This window comes from Castor canadensis, chromosome 11 (assembly GCF_047511655.1).
Source record: "Castor canadensis chromosome 11, mCasCan1.hap1v2, whole genome shotgun sequence".
NCBI classification, from domain to species: domain Eukaryota; kingdom Metazoa; phylum Chordata; class Mammalia; order Rodentia; family Castoridae; genus Castor; species Castor canadensis.
This window is the reverse complement of record NC_133396.1, coordinates 67,487,567-67,511,235: the sequence shown is the minus strand read 5'-3', so window position 1 is coordinate 67,511,235 and position 23,669 is coordinate 67,487,567. Positions and strand designations below refer to the sequence as shown.

The following is a 23,669-nucleotide window of genomic DNA, read 5'->3' as shown; positions in this document are numbered from 1 at the left end:
TAAATAATTAAACCATATATAACTACATGTTTGTAGGTGCTGTGCATGTGTGTATTTGTGCATGTAGCAAGCATGTGTGTATGTGTGTGTGAGCAAGCATGTGTGTATGTGTGCGTGTGTGTTAGGAGATGTGTGTGTATCCTAACTTCTGCAAACAAATTTAAGATAGAGGAAGTAAAAAAAAAAAAGATGCAGGACAAAGAGCTCTGGGGCAGGTCTGATTTTCTGTACATTAATCCCATCCCACTCCCTTCTTCCATCTTTATTGAGAAAATACTCCCAGTTTTGATGAAAGGTAAGAAACCCTATGCTTTAAAGAAGTCCCCATTGCCCCAGTCTTAGGATTGGAAGTTTCCTGTTTCCATGGTAAGTAATTCATTTAGGAATAACCCCATGGAACTGTCTGGCAATGAGACCTGAGAGTAAACCAATGGGAAAAAAACTTTTCTGTTTGTTTTTCATTTATATCAGCATATATTTGTTGTATGGGGGGATTTGTTGTGACAATTTTGAATAGCTTTATATTGCACATTGGTTAGATTGCCCTCTCCATTGCTCCTTTGTCACCCTCTCTTCAACATTCTACTGCTTTTGTATATATGTAGCCCAGCAGCCCTCTTCCAGATATTTCACTGCTTATAAAAATGACAGATATGACTGGACACGCTGACTCAAGCTTGTTATCCAAGCTATTTGGGAGGTAGAGATCTACAGAATTGCAGTTCAAGGCCAGTCCAGGCAAAAACTTCTCATGACCCCTCCTCAACAAATAGCTAAGTGTGGTTGTACATGCTTATCATCCCAGCTATGAGAGAAGCACAAATTGGAGGATCACAGGGCATAAAGTGAGACCCTATCTTAAAAACAACCAATGTAGGCTGGCGATGTAGCTTAGAGGTTTAGTGTTTGCCTACCATGCACAAAGCCCTGGGTTTGGTCCCTATTATCACACACACACACACACACACACACACACACACAAACACACACATAAAGAAAAAAAAACACAAAAGTGTTGAGAGTGTGGCTCAAATGATAGAACAACTGCCTAGCAAGTGTAAAGTCCTGAGTTCAAAATTTCAGTACTACAACAACAAAAAATATGACATAAGGTCAAGTGTTCTCTTCTGGTCCTTGATTGTTTTTCCTTGAGGATATAGTGCCTGAAACTGCTGATGGCATTCTGTCTCCTGAGACAGAAACAAGAGGCTAGGATGCAGAACAGAAAGACAGGAAGGATCTGGACCTTGACCATACTGTGGAGTTCCGAAATAAACTAACCCAACAAATTTTTATGTGAGATAATAGATTTCCTTACTATTTAAGAGATTCTGACTTGGGTATTCTCTTAGTTAAGACTGCATCAAAATACAGAAAGACCAAACAAGCATGAGTGTTTTCTAGTTTGTATTTTGTTTTGTTTTGATATTTCAAAACACATTTGTTAATTTATGAATTTTTTAAATATATTTTGCCCTTTTCAATATAAGATAGTCAGAGGTTAAACATACCAGTGAGGGGAAGAGAGGAAGGTTCAACTGACTTAAAGAAAAAGATCAAAGGAACTGCACATTTAGATATCTCTCCACATGCATTGGTTTAGTCATTCTAGTCTTTAGAACGTTGACAAAAGCAGCTTGTTCATTTGCCTTCATTTCAGTTATTTTTGGACTTTTCTAAATAAAATATGAAAAAGCACAGGTGTCAATTCCTATCCTTCAAGGTCCTATGAAACTCGAGCTGCATGAGATTCCAACCTCTAGGACTCTGCAATCCTCAGGACCCACTTTGGAGTCATCACCTAGAAATGAAGTCAGGTATGTTCCTCAATTCATTTGAAAACTAAACAAATTGTATCTTACGGTTTGCCTCCAACCATGGAAGCATTTCTTATACTGTGACTTCTAAAAATAAATTTGAAAGTTTCCCCAAAACAAATGTAGAGCTTAATTTTCCTTTTTATCTTATATTTACTTATCTGTACTTTATCGATTCTTTAAAAACTGATTTTGAATATTTAGGGAAAGCATAATTTTTGCCATAGATCTTTTAATTTTCTTTTTTTTTTTGGTTTCTTGAAACAGAGCCTCAGTATAGAGCTGAGACTCACTTTGATCTCTCTATGTTGCCAAGGCTGGCCTCAAATCCACAATCCTCCTGCCTTAGCCTTCTGAGTAGGGGGATTATAGACATATACCACCAGGTTAGACAAAGACTAAAAAAAAGAAAAGAAAAATGAGTTTTTATTATTTCTTGCAGACCATAACTCTGTTAAAATACAGTGTAATATATATTATTCAAAAATTGGAAAATAAGCATTACTATCAAGTTCCACTGGTATTTTGAAAAACTATCAAGTGAATCAATATACTTTATTCTGTTTGTGTTGGTTAGCTTTCTGTCATGAGACAAAATACCTGAGAAAATTCACTTAATAAAAGAAATGGTTTACCTTGGCTCATGATTTCAGTCCATGGCTGCTTGATCCTATTGTTTTTGGACCTGTGACAACATAGTACCTCATGGTGAGAGCGCTTCACCTCAGAGAAGCCAGGAAGCAAAAGAGAATGAGAAAGAGGCTACAGTCCCAATATTCTTCCTTCAAGGGCCTGCCATAAATGACACCTTTTTCCATCAGCCCATATGGCCTCCTAAAGCTTTTAACACATGGACCTTTGGGGGAAGGGCATTCCAGATGCAAATTATAACACTGTTCTGAAGAGAGCAGAACAATGAGGAAATGGTTCATTTGTAACAGAAAGGCTTTAACAGACACCAAGAGGAGATTTCTAAATATGAATATTTCTTTTTAAACCAAATAATGAAAATTATAATTGTGCATTTTTATAGGGTATCTTCTCATGTTTATTGCAACATTATTCATAGCAGCCAAGTTATAGGATCAACTCATGTGTCCATCAACCAATGAATGGATAAAGAAAATAAGCATGTTTTTCTAAGCCAGGCTGTGATGGGCCCATTTTTCTGCCTGAGACACTGGGAAGGTATATGAGTTTCTCTCTCCATTTGTGCTGCCCAGTCACACTACATCCACAGACCAGCCAGCCTGCTGGGAAATCACTGCCTTCCTCTCCTGCCACCAGCAACTCTATGCAAAATGATGGTATCATAAAAGCAGTGCAAACACAAGTGCAGGAGAAGAAAATGAAAAGTAGTAAAAAGGCTTTAATAAAAATAAATGTGAAAAGCAAATACATAGCACTTGCTAGAGACAGTATAAAGTTCCCACTTCGTCTCAAGAACTTAGAGAAATGTGTTATCAACTATACAAAAGTAGTAAAGTTCTGATACCTCCTGGAACTATTTATTCAACAATTAATATGAGGTGGGCACATGGGATAGAATTTTCACACTGGGAGGGACCTCTAGCACTTCAGTGCTTTCTTTGGTGGGCTAATCCCTTATTCTTGCTATGTAAGGAAAAACCAATTGCAATTATGATGATGCCTATAAACATCTTCATGATCTCTATCTAAGAAATTAAACCTACTTTGGGCGTTATCTCTTCTTTCTGTTGAGACCCCTAACTGTGAGGGTGACTAGACTGCGATGCTCTCACTTCCCTGGGTGAGCACCTTTGCTGTTCATGAAGACTTTAGTCAACAGATAACTTGAATTTCCTACACAAAGGCATGAGTGGGGAAGCTCAGGATGCAGTCTGGGCAAACTCTGTCATATTTATGCATCCTAGGGAAGGACTTGACCATGAGGATTAATGAGCTTCCCAGGAAGAGGTTCTTCCTGAGGAGAAAATGAGAAATCAAGACATGCCCCAGGCAAGGAGGAGGGGGAAATTTTGAGGAAGATGCATTTCCTATTCCTCTGTTTCACTTTAACCTAAGCTTTGCCTCCATAAGTTATAGGTCCTAAAAAGAGAAGGGGGCTCAGAAATAGTAAACCACAAAAAAATCTCAGAGGCCCTGGAAGCATAAGCAACCAAGATGTGGGTGAGGGGCACAGGTGTGGGCAGGAAGGGATTCCTCCCCTGTGAGGAAAGAAAATAAGGCGGCATCATCCTCAGCTCCAGCCCCAGCTTCTGCATCTGCAAGTGCTTCTGACAGCAGCAGAACAGCATGGAAGGAGCGAAGATGATCACAGCAGGTCCTCCATCCTCAGGCAACAGGGTCACCTCAGGACTGGCAGGGTACCAATTCCTAGACTTATGAGTCTACCTCTGGGGTTCATTATCTTCCCCGCCAGCTAAGCTACTTAGAAGAGGCATCATTAGCAAAGCTAATGTCTAGAAATTCTTTTGATCCCTGATCATCAGAAATCTTAAGTCTTAAGAAATCATCAGTGTCTTAAGTTAAGACACTCACGTAATTTTGTTTCTGTAAGCCAGGTATGGTAGTGCATGTCTGTAATCCCAACACTTAGGAGGCTGAGGCAAGAGGATCACAAGTTCAGGACAGCCTGGGTTACAAAGTGAGACTTTCTAAAAAAAAGAAATAGATAGACAGATAAATAGATAAATACATACATACATAAAAATGTAAAAGCTGAAAGAACAACAAGCCTTTTGGCATTTGGAGATTTAATGTGTTTGGTCTAAACTTTTCACAAGCAACCTTAAAATTGATGGTAATGGCAGTTTTGACACACAGATCCGAATCATGCGTGTCATGCAGCAGTGATCAATGCTAGCTGGCCACCCTACCTCTACATTTCTAAGAAACTTTACTGGAACCTCAACTCTATTTAGGAAGATACTGGCTGCCCTATGAAGATACTTCCTTATTAGAATGATGGTCCTCTGACTGCAGCCATAGTGACAGAGCATAAAATGTCACATTTTCCAAGAGGTGCCTATACCTTGTTGATGACTACCATGAGCTATAGAAATAAGTGCTGAGGCAAAGATAGATCTATATACCTAATATCCTATCAATCTGGACAGCTAATTTGAAATTACATCTGGCAAGGATTAAATTAAGTCTTTTTCTCCTTTGAACAAATCCATTGGCTAAAACAATACAAATCCAAATGCAACTAGACATGTACTATTCTCATACCAGAAAGAAAATGTCTTTCTGTATTAATAACACAAACAACAATTCAACAGTCTATCTGAAAGCCCATTATCTTTCTGTGTGTTGATATAGAAACAGGCAAGGAAGAGATTCAGAATAAGTACTAATACTGGCTTACCACTTTTAGTGGGAATTAAATTTAATGAATATATACAGGAATTACTGCTCTTCTTTGATGATGTTTAATTTTTCTTATAAGTATTTTTAATTGTACTAGGGGTACATTGTGACATTTATACAAGTTTTTACAGTATATCATAGTTAAATTCACCCCCTTCATCATTTTCCGTTATGATGGAAATAGGGAAGGAGCCTTATTCTGGGAATAGTCTCATCAGGTCTCATTTTTCCATTTACATACATGTGTACACAATATTTGCAACATATTCACCCTCCTACACCCTTTCCCTTCATCCACCCTCTCCACTGGTACCAACCCCCAAGACAGGACTTGTTCTGCCTTTCTGTTCTCTGTTTCTGTTTAAAAAAAAATGGCTTTTTGTGTTTGTCTAAGATAGCTAAACAGGGAGTTTTCTTGTGACATTTCCATGTATGTATGTATGTATGTATTATAACCCAAATTGGTTCATCCCCTCTATTTTTTCTACCATAGTGCCATTCTTCTGGTGATTTCAACAGGTTTAAAAATTCTATGTTTATTCTTGTATAGAAATTACATCAACTATGTTCACCTTCCTAGCTTCCTTCTTTTACCTTCCCTCTCTTGTATGTGACCTCCCTTTAGTGTGACCTATTTTTCATAAAATTGCTGTATTTGTATTGGGTCTGTATTACACATATGAGAGTAAACATGTAGCCTTTGGTTTTCTGAACCTGGCTAACTTTACTTAAGATGATGTTCTCCAGTTCCATCCATTTACCTGCAAATGACAAAAGTGCATTCTTCTTTGTGACTGAGTAAAATTTCATTGTATATAAATACCACATTTTCTTAATCCATTCATCAACAGTGAGGCATCTTTGCTGTTTCCATAGCTTAGCTATTGTGATTTAATCTATTATTTTTCAACATTGACCACAACCTTCCTCAAATAGCTTTTCATTAATAACTGGTTTCTAAACTAAAGAAATGTACATTTAATCTCACAATATTTTTGTTAGGTGAACAAATGAAAACAACCAACTATGTCATTTGAGGTTCCCAAGTGGAAGCTCTGAGATGCCTTGCTACAGTGAAAGGATATCTCCTCTCCCACCATTTAAACACAGGAAAGAAATAAAAGACTAAACAAAGGCAGCCACAAGCCTTCAGCTTGAATATGTTCTCTTTAACACTCACATTTTTCCCAAGCATCTCTTTTCTTGGTCTCACTGCCAGTTTGGATGGTTACTGAAGACTCAATACAAAACCAAATTAAAGTGATGCGTCAAAACAAAAAATAAAATAAAATAAGAAAGGCAATTATTTAGGAGACAGAGGGCAAATGCCTGCCCAATGCTTATCACTGATGCTCCTTTGAGACTCACACCAGTCATCAGGCGACATGCACTTGTGCTCCACATGACCCCTAAACACTTGCCATTCCTTCTTCCTCCTTGTACTCAGAGGATGGACTTACAATTCACCTTTGCTTTTTGTTAAAGAAAATGCCCACTTTCAGCAAAGCCATGGGAATTGTCCTGCCTTTACCTCATTTTTTATAGTATTTCCTAGAGTGAAAAAAGCCATGATTATAATGATTTTATTTATTTGTTTGTTGGATGCCCTTACAAATAAGCTGATACCCACAGACAGAAGGATGAGAGAACAGGTATTATGGGCAGCTTCCTGGACATCCATGCAGTATGCAGGCTGAACAGAATACAAAACAAGCACCCTGAAAAGAAAAGGGGTCTCTAGGTACAAGTATACTTGCTTCACACTTTGCACTCCTGAAGCACCCTAATGAAAGTCAGAGTCTGCCTTGGAGTATGACACTTCCCAGGCAGTGCAGGTCCTATCTTGCAATAGTTCCTGCTCTTTTTACCTATTTTTTCTTGGTCCTATTTGGAATACTTTCTTAGTATGAATGGTTAGGTGTAGAAACGCTCTCAAGTTAAGTTTTTGAAGAGGATGTGAAACCTCAGATGACATTATCTTGCTTCAGAGAAGACAAAATCATGATGGGGGAGCATCAAAAACTCCTTTTGACATACGTAAACCAAATATTCTAGGTATAAAAAAAGAGGTTGGAAAAAATGCCAAATTAAGAATCAGAGAATATGAATAGAGTGATTGATACTACTTGTAGAACACGATCTCCTGACAACAGACCCTGATGCTGGAAAAGAAAAAAAGGAATGCAGCAAGTGTATGTATACACACACACACACACACACAGTTAGGATTATAACACAAAGTCGCTGTGCCACTTAGCATCTCTACTTTCTGCTTAGGAGAAAACTTCTGTCCTTCATTTGAATGAGACTTTACAGATCAGGATTATAACTAAGGATATATCAAGAGTTTCAAAGCAAGAAAAACATGTTAGGAAAGGGCAGGAAAGATACAAGATGAGCCTGGAGAATTCTGTAGTGCCAGAGAGTAAGAAAGTGCTCAAAAACTAAAGGACTGAGAGGCTGGTGGAGTGGCTCAAGTGGTAGAGAACCTGCCTAGCAAGTATGAGGTCCTGAGTTCAACTCTCAAAATAGCCAAAAAAATTAAAAATTTAAAAATTACTCAAGTGAGAGGCAGGAGGTTATAAGGAAAGGGTAAATGTGGTGGAAATATTATGTACTCATGTATATAAATGGAAAAATGAGTCCTGATGAAATATTCCAGGAATGGGGGAAGGAGGATAAAGGATAATGATGGAGGGGGTGAATTCAACCATGATATATTGTAAGAACTTTTGTAAATGTCACATTATACTCCTAGTACAACAATAATAAAAAAATCTTCCATGTTACTAAAGAAAAAGAGTTTTTAGAATACAAGTGGAGGTAAATAATTGCTTATAATTTTTTTCTAAAAGTTGTGTTCTAAAATACTTTGCATAGTTTTGAAGTAACTCAGAACAAAAATTGTTTTAAGTTTCCTTTAATGAGTAATACAATGGTTCACAAACTTCTTGACAACATTTTTCTTCTACCAAAAAAATAATAAAACCTATAAAGTAGAAGTGGAACATAAAAAAAAAAATCACTCAGGCATGTCCAAAGAACACAGCTGTGAACTTGGAAAAGCCCACCATAGCCAAAGCAGGAACAACACTAAGGAACAAAATAAATTTAAAAAATTATTCTAATCACATTACAGAATAAATATCTAGAGCTTTATTGATATAAATAAATGATTGAACAAATAAATATTGAAGAAGAGATTCTTCCTAAAAGAAGAATTCCAAATAGTAGATGCTATTAGTTACTCTCCAGTAGAAGTTGTTGAAAGTAAGGATCTCAGAGTTGACTTCTAACAACTGCAGCATGGAAAGGGAAAAAATAATGACTTTACAGTAGAGAAACCTTCCAAAACACTAACTTAGTCAAGTGAGCAAGATCAAGGTTATCAGCGATGTCATATGGCTAGTATGTAACAGCTTGACAAGTTGAAATGAGGAGGGTACTTCATCTCTTGAGTATTCTTTCCAAAACCCATAATCCCAGGCTAATTAAAAAAACAAAAATTAGACAAACTGAAAGTGAAAAACATTCTACAAAATGCCTTGCCAGTATGCTTCAAGGTCATGAAAAATGAGGAAAGTGTGAGAAACTGTTACAGACCAGAGGTGACTAAGCACACGTGACATTTAAATGAAATGTGGGACCCTGGATGGAATTCTGAAACAGAAAAAAGATATTCATTTAAAGACTGGTGAAATTTGAGTCATCTGTGATTTTTGCATCAGAATTTGGAAAACCTAAAATTGGTGCGGAGTATACAGAAATGGCTGTACTATCTTTACAAAGCTTTTCTGAAAATCTAAAGTTATTCTGAAATAAAAAATTATTTTTTAAAAGAAAGATGCATTAGAAATCTTAAAGAACAAGATTTCAACAATGTATGCACATGTTACAGACTAAAGCAAGAAGAATACAGGGAATGAAAAAAAAGTTCAAAAACAGTGGAGTCAGGAAATCTTAGTAGGATCTTCTTAAGGATCAAGACTGGCAGAAGTTTAAGGGGATTTGGGCAGTTTTGACATATTCCCTGCTGTAGAAAATCTTTCAGTCTCTGATCAAGCATACCTAACCAGAGTAGGGGAGAAGCTAAATAATAATCTAGCAGACTTGAGCAGGACAAGTACTAAGGAAAAATTTCTAAAAAGTTAATGTCTCTTTTGAATAAGTAAAACTGAGATATGTAGAAAACAACAAATAAAAGTCCCCTGTAGGCAATAGCATTAGATATATTACTAAAGTGGCCTTCAAATGAACCATCATTTCCTGAGCCTAAAAAAAAAATCAATGGAGTCTAAGCTGCAGGTCAGACTCTAAAATTTAAAAAAAATTGATCAATGAAGTCTAAGCTACATCTTATGGTTCGGATATAGCCTTGTCGATCACCTTTTCCACCTGACATGACAGGTGATGATGTGAATACCTTCTCTGTAGTTTCTCATGGCACTCCTGATGTTTCTTTTCACTGCATTCTTGTACCAAACATCAGTAGCATTTAGTTGGCAAGTATCATAAAAAAACTAGCCACCTTATTTTTTCACTCCCACCTCACTATGCACATATTCATTCATTCATCCGTGCAGTCACTATTTCAATAGTTAAGTTATCAATACTGGTTGTCTACCAGGCATTAAGAGTACGTTGTTATGAATAAGGCACCATTGTCCTCAAATTTCCCATTAAGGATATAAGATAGACAATCAGACAACTTAAAAAAAGTTATGTCAAATGCTATAACACAAGCCTGTCATGATGTTATAAGACCACACAAGGACACTCAACCAGACTTTAAATTTAGAGGTGAGAAAATGTAATTTGAGTCCTGAAAGTAATCTAAAGTCACATGCCCAATCATATACATTTGAACCTTCCAAAGCCAGTTCCTTTTAGAGAGCAGATGTTGGAGTGTTAATATTAATTATGATCACAGTGATATTGATAATATGGATCAAGACAATAACAATGGCTTGAATCCAAGATACAAAGATGAACAGGGCAGAATTCCAACTCTCAAGGAGTTTTTAAATTTTCCCTGTTTATTCTTGTATCTACCAGGCCAAGTGAAATTTCTGGCACATCCCTGGCACTCATGAAATGTTTGCTGGATAGGTGATCTTGCCCTGACTCCCCACATCCAATCCAGCACCAGGATCTGAAAACTCTTCTTTCACAATGCATCTTGCTTCTCCTCATTTTGTTTCTCTTTATTTTTTCTCCTTCCACTTTCTTGTCACTTCCATGGCAATTCCCATATGGGCCACTAAAAGAGACTTTACACTGGTTTCCCCAGTTCTGGATTCTCATTCTCCAGTATTACATGCCAGCACTATATTTTCCGAAAACTTAACTTTTCAAATAAAGTGCCTACTCACATATCTCTCCTTTGCTTTCAGCATAAAGTACAGTATCTACAAAGTCTTCTTGTCCACTAATGCACTGTTTCATGTGTCTTTACACTCAGCACTCCCATAAACAAACTCTCCCACTCATACTTGCTAACTGGCTTCTCCAGCATGCCTTTTCTCTTTCTGATTCTGATCAAAATCTTGCCTCAGACCAGTCCTACAACCAGCCACTCTTCTTTCTAGGCTCTTCAGCCTGGTATAAACTATCTTGCTGGCTGCAGTCTTCCCAGACCACCTACTCTGGACAAGGAGTAATTGAAGGTCTCTGAACCCAGGAGGTCACAATTCACCAAGCAAACTCCTTGCTCAGTGAGCTAGTAAGAATTTTTATGGGAGTATACGGATGGAGAAGGCTAATAAACACTCAGGTAGAATGCAGTGTAATACATGCTTCGGATGACATGGCAGGTTGTCTAAACAGATGGTGAGGTGAGAGAGGAAAGGACCCAGGAAGCTATATGAGGGAGGTGACAAGCAAAAGTCACATATGTGAAGACAGCAGTGACAGAGGGCATGATGACCCATGCCTACGTATGAGAGAGTAGGATGGGAGAAACATAGAATCTAAGGAGGTATAGCCAGAGGAAAACAGTAAGCAAAGTAAGGAGCACTATATATATTTTATTTATTTTTGTAAACTATCACCAAAATATGATACAAAGCATGCAAATCATCAGTATATAGCTCTGTAAATTCATAACTACTACCCAAAATAAGAGAAATCACTGCTGGCTCTGCAGATGCCAGGGATGGACCCAGAGCCTCCTGGCACATGCTAGGCACGTGGTCTACCACTGAGCTGCCCCACAGCCCTCTACCTGCTCTTCCACGTAAATGGAAGAGCACTGATTACTGTATCTGAAAATGTTAACCACATTATTGTCTGCATTTGTTCATATGAATAAATTATACTGTTCATTCAACTATAGCTGGTTATTAAAGATGTATCATACTGGGGACTACTAAAATAATGCTTCTTCTATCAGTATGTACATGTCTTTGGTGTACATGAGCATACATTTGTTTGATATATACATAGAATTTAAATAGCTGGGTCATGAGATACTCATGTGTTCAATTTAGTAGATACTACAAAGTTTTCTGAAGTGATTCTATGCATTACAGTCCAACCAGGAGTTGGAGGGTTGGAGAGCTACAGACATTCCTATTTTCAGCGACACTTTGGTTACTGTCAGTCTTTTCAACTTCAGCTCTTCTGGTGGCTGTGTGGTGTAAGACTTTAACTTTGGACTTCCTTGATGACTGTCAACAAGGGCCATTGGAATTTCTTCTTTTGTGAAGACTTGTTCAAGTGTCTTGCTCACTTTTCTGTTTGGCTGTATATGTTCTTAATAGGTTTGGAGGTGTTTTTTTACATATGATGGATAAAAACCTTTTGTCAGAGTGTATATTGAAAATAAATCCTTCTACTTTGTCATTTGCCTTTTTCCCTCTAAATGTGATATTTTAGAGGCAAAATGCTTAGTTTTATTATATGCTAGTTTATTAATCTTAGTAAATTGCAATTATTAAAACACCTTAAGAATTTTCCCTAGGCCAAGTTGATGAGGTCTTTTTAAAAACTGTATTATTTTTATAAGCCTCATTGCTTCACTTCATAATTTAAATCTAGAACTCACTTTCAAATGACTTTTATAGATGGTGTGAAAGAGAAATCAAGATCCAGTTTGTAATATAGACACACAGCTGGCTTGGCACCTTTTATGGACCACCTCTTCCCCACTATACTTCAGTGCCCCTTTTGTCACAAATCATGTGACATTTGCAGTCTGTGTCTGTACTCCCTAGTCTGTTGATTGATCTACGTGGTTATCCTTGCACCAAAACTGCACTATTCTAACAAATCTATCTTTGTAGAAAGGTCTGAGATCTGGGAACAGTCTTCTAACTTTGTTCTTCTTCCAGATGATTTTGCCTGTTCTTGACACTTTGCTTCCCATATAAATTTTAGAATCACATTTTAAAATATACAAACTTGTTCGGATTTTCATGGAAATTGCTTCTACTCTCCAGATCAATCTAGAGGAGAATTAAAAGATGCCTTATCAGCTATTATTAATTGTATTCCTAGTTTGTTATTTTATGTGTATATGAATAATGGTCTTTAGTTTTAGTTCAGAATTATTTTTACTAACTAAATTTTACATATTGACTTAGGATCCAGTGAGCCTGACAAATCCAGTAACCTCACTCATTCACTAAGTATATCTGTAGTTTATTCTGGATTTTCAAATGTACACAATCACATCACTGACAGCCATGACAATTTCATTATTTCCTTTTCAATCTTATATTTTTTCATTTGTTTTCTTGCCTGGTTTTATTCTCTATGATTTCCTGCACAATGCAAATAGATGTGATGTTACAGATCTCTCTGTCTCACTCACAATCTATGCAGATAATTTTCAAATATTTCACCATTAACTGTGATTCTTAATTCTACATTAAAATACTAAAAATTGCTTTTATTTATAGTTTGTGCAGAATTTTTCACATATGGTACATGACTCCAACAAGTAATAAAATTATTTTTTTATCTGTTTACAGATAGTAAACTTGTATATATGGATTTACTTTTATTCTGTTAATGTGATAAATTACATTAATTGAATTTCAAATTTCATAATAGCTTTGCATTACTGGAATAAATTCAACTTTAGTATGATACATTATCAATATACATGACAGTATTCACTACTCATTTTTTAAGACAAGGTCTCATTATGTAGTCCAAGATGGTTTCAAACTTTCTGTCCTCCAGTCTCAGCCACTCAGCTCATTACTTATTTTTTAATTGTACTTTATTCTTCTCTAAACAGTAAGACCCTGGAAGATGGTGTTCTTATATGATTTCGCTTTTTCTGGTTTATTTACAACACACAAATCATATTGTAACTGTATTAATAAAACTTTAAACATTTTTAGGAAAGGGACCCTACTCTATTCTTTGCATATTCTCCAAGTTTGGAGCACAGTATATGTCAGATAAATGCTTGTTACTACACTTGATCTTAGCCAAAAGACTGAAAAGCAATAAAATGCTTGTTGAATTAAAATCTTCACAGACTCCTAACATAGTTCCTTTCTCATAAAAGATACTATCAACAAACATTGGACAGTGGATAAACTTGCTAGTTGATGTTTTTTATGACAGTGAGTCCCATTTTGCCAACTTGAGTCTTCATGTCATTGCTGAATCAGACCTAACAACTTATTGGTAGAAGCACAATTTCAGGTCAACACTATACTCACAAGGCTCGCTATCTACTCTGGAGATAAAGAAACATATTTATCACCCATTAGTCATTTTATCCCACCTAATGACACCCAGTCATGTAGTTCAGCTGGGACTCTCTTTGTAGGTCAGGCAACAGTGAGCTTTCCAGTGCAGACAAGTCTACCTCAGAAAGTTTGCCACTTTCTTTATTTACATTCTGAAGGGCTAGATCTGTGATTTAGAATTCTGGACAGCTCTCTGTGTTTAAATAAATATTAGAGGGTACACATTTTTGGTTAAAAGATCTGTGTCTTTAACAACTGCTGTCTGACATTTCTACATTTATGTTTCACCTTATGCATAATTTGTGGAGCTTTGAGCGTGAGGCAATTCAGTAACTTTAATGTCTCCCATGAATATAACTTCAGCAACATTTCTGGGACAAAATCCTGCCACCGAATCCACCTGTTTAACTATATGTCATTTATATGGAGTTAGAGAAGAAAAAGAAATCTTAAGTTCAATCATCTTGAGCTTCTCAAGTTAAATATATTGAATGTGATACGTCACAGATTATGATTACATTAAAATAAGTCAGTAAGTCACACCCAACAGAGTTCAAAAAAATCAAAGCTTCTTCAAAACAAACTGCACTGTCTACCCAGAGTAAGAGAAGTCCATTAGTGGGAAAACGCATGGAAATGTGGTAGGAACAAGTAAATAAAGGAACCCCACCCTGAGATCCATTAGAAGAGACTCACAAGACACCTAAACACTCATCCCGTGGCCGATGCATTAGAGGCACAGAATAGTACCTCTGCCTACAGTGCGTCTGCTTTGTTTCTCTAAAACCACAGCAACTAATCTGGGTAAATATTATTGTTGTAAATGTTTGCCAGGTTGTTTATTTGTTTGATTTTTGATGGGCCATTTTAAAGATTCATTCCCTTGGGTTGAGCTTGTCTTTCCATTCTTTGCTGATCTGCTCCGTGGGATATAATACTTTCATGGACATACTCTATAGGACATAAATGGCATTATATAACATGAGTCGAGGTCACTGTGCCCAATTTTGCTCCAGTTTATTTATTCTTTGCTCATCATGTGAATAATTTATTCAAAGAGGCAAGTGTGTGCTTGTCATTTATTTACTACTCGCTGGTAACATACCTCTATTAAAGCAGGTGCAAATTCACACTTAGAGGAGACAACCTTTTCTAAGTGTAAGACACAACTAAAACAAGATACTATATTGCTCACCAGAAGTGGAAACATTAAGGATTCTGTCTCTTGCTATTCACCAATTCTCTCTTCATCTTTCTCTTTCCATTTTTAATAGATTCTATGAGCCATCTCTCAATAAATGAAATATTGCTCAAGTGATTTACATTGACACAGCTGGAAAGGAAAGGAGAAATGGGGGACAGTAGTAAAGAGCTGGTCTCTGCTTGCGGGAACATAAGAACCAGAAAAGGCAGCCTCAGAATGACCTGGAGAGGAGTAAGGAAAGGCCATGCACAAGAATAGTCAAGCCCCAGAGGGTACACTAGAAGCCAGACAGAGACAGCATCACAGGCCCTGGCCAAAAAACCCATATGCGTTAGGTCCATGGCTGTAACGCAGGCAGGCTGATGTCAAGTGTGGAGTCTGGGAGTTCTGTGGTAGACTGGGAGGGTTCAGGCAGAGGGCCAGGCAGCACCTGAGAACTCATTATACCTCCAGATACATGTGAAGAGCACTTTGCATCATCCCAACTCTGTGTTAAGTGCTTCAGGCACTGTGGTGGTCCTAACGCCTGCTAATGAGGAATATTCTTTCTCCACCTTCAGTGTTGGTTGGATTCCCACTCCCCTTGGAAGTGAGCCTGGCCAATAGGCAGGAGTCTTATGGATGCATCATTTAAGATGCCACCACTCCATTCACCACCTTCCCCTAATCTGCCTTGGTAATCATGGCGGTAAGATCAGGATTGGAGTTTCCATCAGGCAGGAAGACTACAAGGAGAGACCCTGCTGGCCTGCACAGATGAGAAGGGTAAGGGAAACATACACCTGTGTGGTCCTGAGTCCCTAATGTCTGGGTGCCATTTGTTCCTGCACTACAGACAGGAATCCCACCACATACACTTAATCATCACAGCAAACCTGCAACTTAACAAGGAACATGAATGTGCATTTTGGTGACTGTAAGAAATAGAGTCAACGTTTAAACCCAGGTCTGTCTACCCAGGACTTCTGCTTTTAAACACACTTTAATAAGAGCCAATGGAATGTACAAAAGATAAGCATCCCTATATATATATATATCCACAAATAGCCCCAGAAAACCTTTACACACACAATTGGCATGAAACTAGGCAACTGAGCAGAATAGCCTCTGCATCTCTCCCTTTTTCCAAAAAATAAAAAACAAAGATAAAAATAAAAGCTCAGGAAGGGCATACAGCACAAAAGAACACCAGCCTATTGTCACACTGTCCTCTGGCTTAGTCAAGAACTATTAAATGCATCCTCACAGTGACCAAGCCCAGGGAGGGCTGAGAGAGTTGTGGGGGGGGGGGGCTAGGGAGCTGCAAGGGTGGCCCCTGCCCTCTTGCTTTGCCACACTATATTCCTTTACATTACACCACAAGCAAACACCGGATCCAACAAAGAATGAGACTTTTATTACTTCCCAAGCCTAATGCCCTCTAAAGACACAGAAATTATGACCCAGAACAGAAAGCAAAAGATTATAAGAACCAACAGCGTTATTTGTAGCTAATTCTGCATGTGGCCAGCAATTTTACTTTTTCCTGAAATTTCCACATGGGAATAAAAGTCCAGAATTCATGGTACAGAACACGACTTCCTTATACCTTCAAATTATGATTTAAGAATGGAAGAAATCCTTATATACTTTTATTTCTTAATAGGCATTCATCTTAAGTATTGACCAACTAATGGTAAGAATCAAATGTTAAGATTAATTGAAAGTATTTCAGTGCTCAACCAATTCATGTCACTTTACTCTTGTCCAGCCTGGGGATTCATCTAGCATCTTTAAGCCAAAAAAAAGAGATAAATTATTCTCACTTTTAGCAAAGTGGGTGAAAATACATTCTTTAGTTGCCACTTTACATCACGTTATTGACTTTCAGATTAAGCTGTGCCTCTGAATCCTGGACAGAATCCACACTGCCACATTTCATTTCAGGGAATCCCGCTGCTGTGATGACTAAACACATGTGTCACTTGAAGTCATAATTTATTTATTCCCTTAATATTCAGATTGGCTTTTAAAGCACCAGTAAAATAACTGAGTAGGCTATTTTCAGGCATATGATCTCCATCATAATTATTAATCCATTTTTAACATAGTAAAAAATGGTGGTCATCTGTTTGATTAGACAGATCAGGAAGGTGTTTTTAAACCACCACACGTCATGTTTGAATTTCTATGACACCCTGTCCTTATCCCTGTACATCTAAACTAGAAAGTACCAGTGCAGGTTCAGCACATTGTCTGGATGAAATTAACATGACATTTCAAGATTTGTGTAACAAACAAACTATATATCAGGTTACATTGTTATAGGTTTTTAAATCTCAAATACTGAATTAGAAATTAATATCAATCTACCTGAATTAACATAGTGTATGAAACATGACATATATTATAAATACCAAGTACTTGAATTCAAATAAAATTTACATCTTTATATGACTTCAGTTTTTCGTGGCACTTTCATAAATATTAACTCATTAAAAATGCTATAGAGATTTCAAAGGACAAGAGAATAAAACAAAATTCATTTGAGGTAAAACCCATTTTCAGTGGAAAGTGGGTATAGAAGAAAACAATACACATCTCATAAATGTAGTTAAGAAAGCAAAACAAATGGCATGCTGATTTAAAAAACAAATGAAGTGACTGATTTCTTTAATGAATGCAATGCTCTCTTTTGGAGCATCTCATGATGCTTTCAAACAACCACATCTTCCTTTGCCTGGTCTCTAATCCTCAGGAGGCCTGGAGCTTCCTGTACTCATGCAGATAGGTGAGCCCCCATGGTCCACATGATAGAGCTGATACTTTCAACGCAAATCTAAAAGTGGGAACTCATTTCAGTGTAATGCATGCAGCTTCTGTGACTGCAGAAGACATAGTCATAGAAGGTTCACTATTGATTTTTCAGTTAGAGAATAAAGGAAATAGATCAGCTAAAAGCACAAGCTGAAAATGAATACACACGCATGGTAAGACTAAAATGAAGACATGTTCTATTACCATTCTAAGGCTGGACCATTTTCCCCTGGTACTAAAACCAAACGCATCCAGAACCAAATTACATGAAGATGCTATTTGTCTCTTTTAAGCTTAAAGCATCCCAGGTCCCTTCACTAATCCTGGAGTGTGCATTTTGAAATAGATATTGCCCTTGCCTTTCAAACAAACAACTTGCCATCCTAGAAATCTTCAGTTACTTCCCCAGTTTCAGGATGGGAGGCAGTCTTTTGGCATTAGCAAAGGGCTCTCCACACAGGATAGAGCCTGATATTCACTAGAAAGCTTCAGAGCTTTAGAATGTCATTTCAGTGACTTAATTAGGCCTCAAAAAAAAATTTAAAAGGCACAGACTGTCCTTTCAGATTGTTACAGAGAAATACCTCTTTGCATGCTTCCTCCTGGGAAGCTGGTGTGGTAAAGCCCAGGAAAAGCACATGGGGCAGGGAGGTGGGGTGTGGAGCTACGGAATTCAGGTAGTCCAGGGCTGGAGATGTGTGAGTTCCTGGAGTTTCGGGTCTTATTTTTTTTATCATTACTGGCTTCGCGATCCATATATAATAGAGCTCCAAATTCCATTAACTGACTCAATTTGGATTCTGTAGCTCCACGGGAAGAAACAGAATTTCTCCTTACCTAGTGGAGCTGCACTCTGTAATGTTAGCTTCATTTTAACATTTGGTTTAGGAAGATATTGATGGGCCAGACTTGCAACTGAGGATCCAAAAGCCGCCTTTTTAGTACTTTTCCCTTCCAGGATAGCCAGCCTTGAGGACTCAATCCCAGAGCCAACAACACTCTGTGGGAAGCCCACTCTTTCCAGACTCCCCCCTGCATAGTTGTGGATTTTCAGGGAAGCAGGGCTTTCAACTCCTTTAACCTTTATTATTGTAACACACAAATCTCTTCCTGCTAGGACTCAGGTAGAGAGGACCGCCAATTGCTGATCCCAGCAGACACTTTGCAGAGAACTTTAAGGGCTGTGCGTGGCCCCTACTGGGTATCCAGTAACAACTTCACAACAGCATTAATTTGTAGTTCCTGGTCCGAGTGAAATAGCCCCAAAGACCCACATAAACGCCCCCTAAAACTCTGCAATGCAACGCAGTATTACCCGGGGCCACTCTTATGGCGCTTCTACTTTGTGCTCACTTCTCACAGATACCCCAAGAATACGCTGCAAATGAACCCTACAGGGAGACACTAGTGGTGAGATCTGGGGGTGCAGGGGCCAGTCGGTCCCGGGAAGGGAAGCAGCCCGGTCTTTAAGGCAAGAAAGCGCATAAGGAGAAACCCCAGGATCGGACCCAGCGCAGCGCACCACCTGCCCAGGACCCGCACCACCTGCCCAGGACCCGCACCACCCGCTCAGGACCCGCACCACCCGCTCAGGACCCGCACCACCCGCTCAGGATCCGCACCACCCGCTCAGGATCCGCACCACCTGCTCAGGATCCGCACCACCTGCCCAGGACCCGCGCCCCAGCGCGCATGGGCTACCACCGCGCGGAGGGGTGCGTGCGGCAGGTGCCGGCGGAGGCCCCGGGGAGCAGCGGTCCTTACGTGTTCCAGCTTGTCTTTCCTCCGGAGCCAGACGCTGGCGCTGTAGTCCTGCTGCTTGACACTGCTGTAGAAGTTCGCGCCCACTCGGGTCAGGCTTGGCGAGGGCTCCTTGGGGCGGCTTTTCAGCCTCATCTGCTCGAAGCCCTCGTGGGGGGAGGCCGAGAGCCACTCGTGCTGCCGGATCTCCATCCTGACATGACCAGGCGACGGCCGGCGCGAGCGGAGTGAGGATGGGAGCGGGGTGCCGACGGCGAGCGGGAGGCCCAGCGGGAGGCGCGGGAGCTGGAGGAGCCGGCGGGCGGGGGGCGCTGGGGGAGCGCGAGCTCGCGGGAGGAAAGGGGCCGAGCCAGGAGGGCGGTGTCGGCCAGGGGCGGGGCAGGGGAGGGGGCGATCGGGGGAGGGTATGAGGGGAACAAAGGGAGCAGGGGGAGGGAGGCCGGGTCAGGGAGGCAGGAGCTCCCGCCGGCTGCGGTCCCGCGCGGGCCTTCGCTCTCCGGCTGCTCGCGGCACCAACTGGGGGCGGGCGGTCCCCCGGCGGGTGGCGGCGGGGGTGGGGCGCGGGGGGAGGGATCGTAGGTTGGTGCAGTGAGGCGCTGCCGCCGCCCTCCCGCGGAGCCCAGGCCGGGCGCCCGGCTCCCGCCACGGAGCGTTTCTCCTCTGCCGGCTACGCGTCGCCTTCGCCCATTCTTAGAGGAAAGCCAGGAGCAAGGGGAGAAGGGAGCGCGGTCTCTGCGCCGCCTCCAGCTCGGCTTAGCCGAGTGTCGGCCAGGCTCGAGAAGGCGACACTTGGGAAACCACCTCCGCCCTTCCCTGCCCCCTCCGCGGAGCCCCGCACTCCGCCTGACTTGCTCAGATTTGCCCTCCCTTCCTTCGCAAAGTTCTCTAACTTCCCACCTCCAGACACATGTATCCCACCTCCAGACACATGTATCCCACCTCCAGGGGACTTAGAGAGTGCTCCCCCGCCACCCCCCTCAAAAAAAAAACCCAAAAAAACGGCCCTGGAACATGTGCTTTTGTCACCCTTTCACCGTGCCTTCATCTGGGGGCATAATCATGCAGGATCTCCCCGCCAAATCCCAGCTCCCCGCATGTAGTCCTTGGTGGGCAAGCCCTCAGGGCCAACCTTGAACTCAGAGCGCACTTTGAGCCAGTCTTCCTGAAGCCTCATTCAGGCGACCCTGGGAGAGTGACCCGTCCATCTGTGAGGCTGTGCTTGTGCCTTAACTCTGTTCCTTAGGTGCAAGTGGCCCGACTGCTACGCAATTGTTTCTCATCTCTGGTTCTAGGTCCCCGAGGCCGGCTTTACTCTCCCCAGGGTTTTATACCTATTTTTCCTCCTGGAAACAGTTTCAAACAGCCAAGAGTGAGGATTAAGTTGCCTGTTAATTAAATTTTGTATCTCTCCATCTTTTGCTGTCTTTGGCGTCTCATCTCCAAACATTATTTGTTTTTTAATATTAAACTTTTTAATTTTAAAACCTGAACCATAACTAGTGTTAAGGATTTGTGGAATCCATTTAAAAGCTTGGGAAGTGGATGTAAAGCCATAAGCATATTCTGGGGCTTTTGAAGGGAGCTACAGAGGGCAAACTCCCTCTCTAACCCTTGGCAGAAGTGTTCTCTGGAACTGTCTTGCTTGGAGAATGGTTGCAAGACTGGAATTTGACAAACTTGTGTGAGGAAGGAGTTCGTCTCATATCTGTTTAGTGTCCCCATATTAAAAGACCATATTGGTTGAGGGTGTAGCTCAGTATTCAAACCCAATGCTTTCCATCCCCAAGGCTCTGGGTTCAATCTCAAACAGCAAAGAAGGGAGGGAGGAAGAAGGGAAGGAGGAAAGAGCCTTGTAAAAATAGTAGCTGAATAAAATCCTGCAAGCAGTCAATGTGGGAATGCAGCAACTAAATTCACACAATTTTTAGTTATATAAATTGGTTTTCTTAGAAGCTGAATTGTGTAGTATGTTCCTATCTCTATGCTTCACAGATATTCCACAAGATTATGCTCTTAACCCCAGTTTCTAGTGAGGGAACTAAGGCTGAAATAAAAACTACACTTCCAAATGAGGATCTGAACTAGGTTTCCAAGACTGTGAGGGCTGGAAATATGGCTCGGTAGTAGAGTGCTTTCCTAGCATACATGAGACCCTGGGTTCAATTCCTGTACATTCCATGATAGTGACTTTTCCCATTGCATGCTATTACAATTTACCTTACTATTCACTGTCTCCTCACTTTTACAATTGCAATTTAGCCTTCATGGTTTTCGCCTTTTAAAAGCATACACACACAATTTAAATGATTACAATTAGACTTTTACAATATTGATGTTAGAAAAAAATCTGATTGTCCTTCTACAAAGAATACTCTGTCTTTTGCTATGAGGTTATGCTGCAGGGAATGTGATATGTCCAAGCCTTGCCATATGATACTTATCCAATTCAGAGTAATAATAGTGTTCTTCTGTAGAAGAATTTAAACAAATGGTTTTCATATGAAACCAGCTTATTTAAATAGTAAAAAAAAGTGTAATTATTTCAGTTACACTTTTAAAGGGAAAACACTATGGTATTTGCTATATCTCCATTTTTTGAAAAGAATGCAGAGGTGGCACACACATCTATCTATGTATGTATATTACAGCAAACTGCTGAGCTGAGGATTATAATCAACTCTTAAATAATGTTTGCTATGGTTTAAAACTATTGGACAAAGTATAATCTTTTACTGCTTCATACTAAACCGACTTAATACAGTGTACCAGACATTAAACTCAACAAGTCAAAGGAATTTCAGTGCACTCTAACTCACAATTCATCTTCTTTTATCTTGGATTCTTGTCCAGGTTTATTGTTCATGACAGTAATTTGGACTTACTGGTTGACCTTCTAAAGTACACTTTATAAAAACTGAACTCAGTTACAACTGCTTGAGGTAAGAAAAGTATCTCTGAAGATGATCAATTACATGGTACCATTACACCAAAATATTGAGATGATTAAAATGATTGAATTTATTAAATTAATCTCCATGACACTTTTTCCTGAACATTCTTATAGCCCTTACCTTTGCTGAAAGCAGCAATATCAATCTTACCAGCCTGTTGGCTTCTTTGTTGCTGAGGCCATGCTTGATCCTTTACTATATCTGCAGTTCCTTATACATCATAAGCATCCAATAAACCATGGTGAGTGGGTGATAACACTTCATAAGTCATTCTTGCTTCTTTATCACCAAGAGCAGTAGACTTGACAGCAGAGTACCCAAATATTAGCAGTCTCACTTAATTGCTAAGTCTTGGTTTTCATTTGATTTCCATTAGGTTCAAGTTCATCAAATAAATGCAGATGTGTTAGTCAGCTTTCTAACACTGTAAAAAACACTTGTAATCAACTTATAAAAAGAAAAGGGTTGTTGTGGCTCACAATTTTGGAGGTGTCAGTGCCTGATTTATTGGTCCCATTGCTTTTAGGCCTGTGGTGACGCAGCACACCATTGCAAGAAGGAAGCAGTGCATCAAGCTGTATCTCGCAGCAGGGAAGCAAAGAGGGAAAGGAAGTGGCTGAGGTCTCTATAGCCCCTTCAATGGTATGCTCCCAGTGATCAGAATTTCTCAGGAGTCTCCACCTCTTAAAGGTTCTGTCACTGGGCTAGAGGTGTGGCTCAAGTGGAAGAGCACCTCCTTTGCAAGTGCAAAGTCCTGAGTTCAAACCCCAGTCCCACCAAAAAATAAATAAATAAAATGATTTCACCACCTTCCTATATCACCACAGACTGGGGACAAAGCCTTTAAACACAAGGGCCTTTTAGAATTTAATTCAAACCATAGTAGAGAAATAATCATTGAAATGATTACTATAGAGATAAAATGAGATAATACTGCATAATCTACACAGCTTTATGTTATTGTTCTTTGAACTGTCAGGCACAGGAGTGTTCTTTGTGTTATTGTAATGATAAGCTATCTTTCTCATCAGCAGTTATATCACTTAATTAATCTTGGCTGCTTATAGAGCAGCTGCAC

At 39.7% G+C, this 23,669-nt stretch overlaps 1 protein-coding gene across 2 annotated transcripts in view; it reads right to left on the bottom strand.

Annotated features, from left to right (window-relative positions):
- The window catches only part of Pld5 (phospholipase D family member 5), a 404,115-nt gene extending 384,152 nt beyond the window's left edge, over positions 1-19,963 (bottom strand). Inside the window, exon 1 of one of the 2 annotated variants that reach the window (XM_074047195.1) lies at positions 19,644-19,963. In XM_074047195.1, coding sequence (XP_073903296.1) covers positions 19,644-19,832 — 189 coding nt within the window. In that variant the 5' untranslated portion in view covers positions 19,833-19,963. The remainder of the gene's footprint in view (positions 1-19,643) is intronic. The other variant, XM_074047200.1, reaches the window with a different exon arrangement.
- Between the last annotated feature and the right edge of the window lie 3,706 nt (positions 19,964-23,669).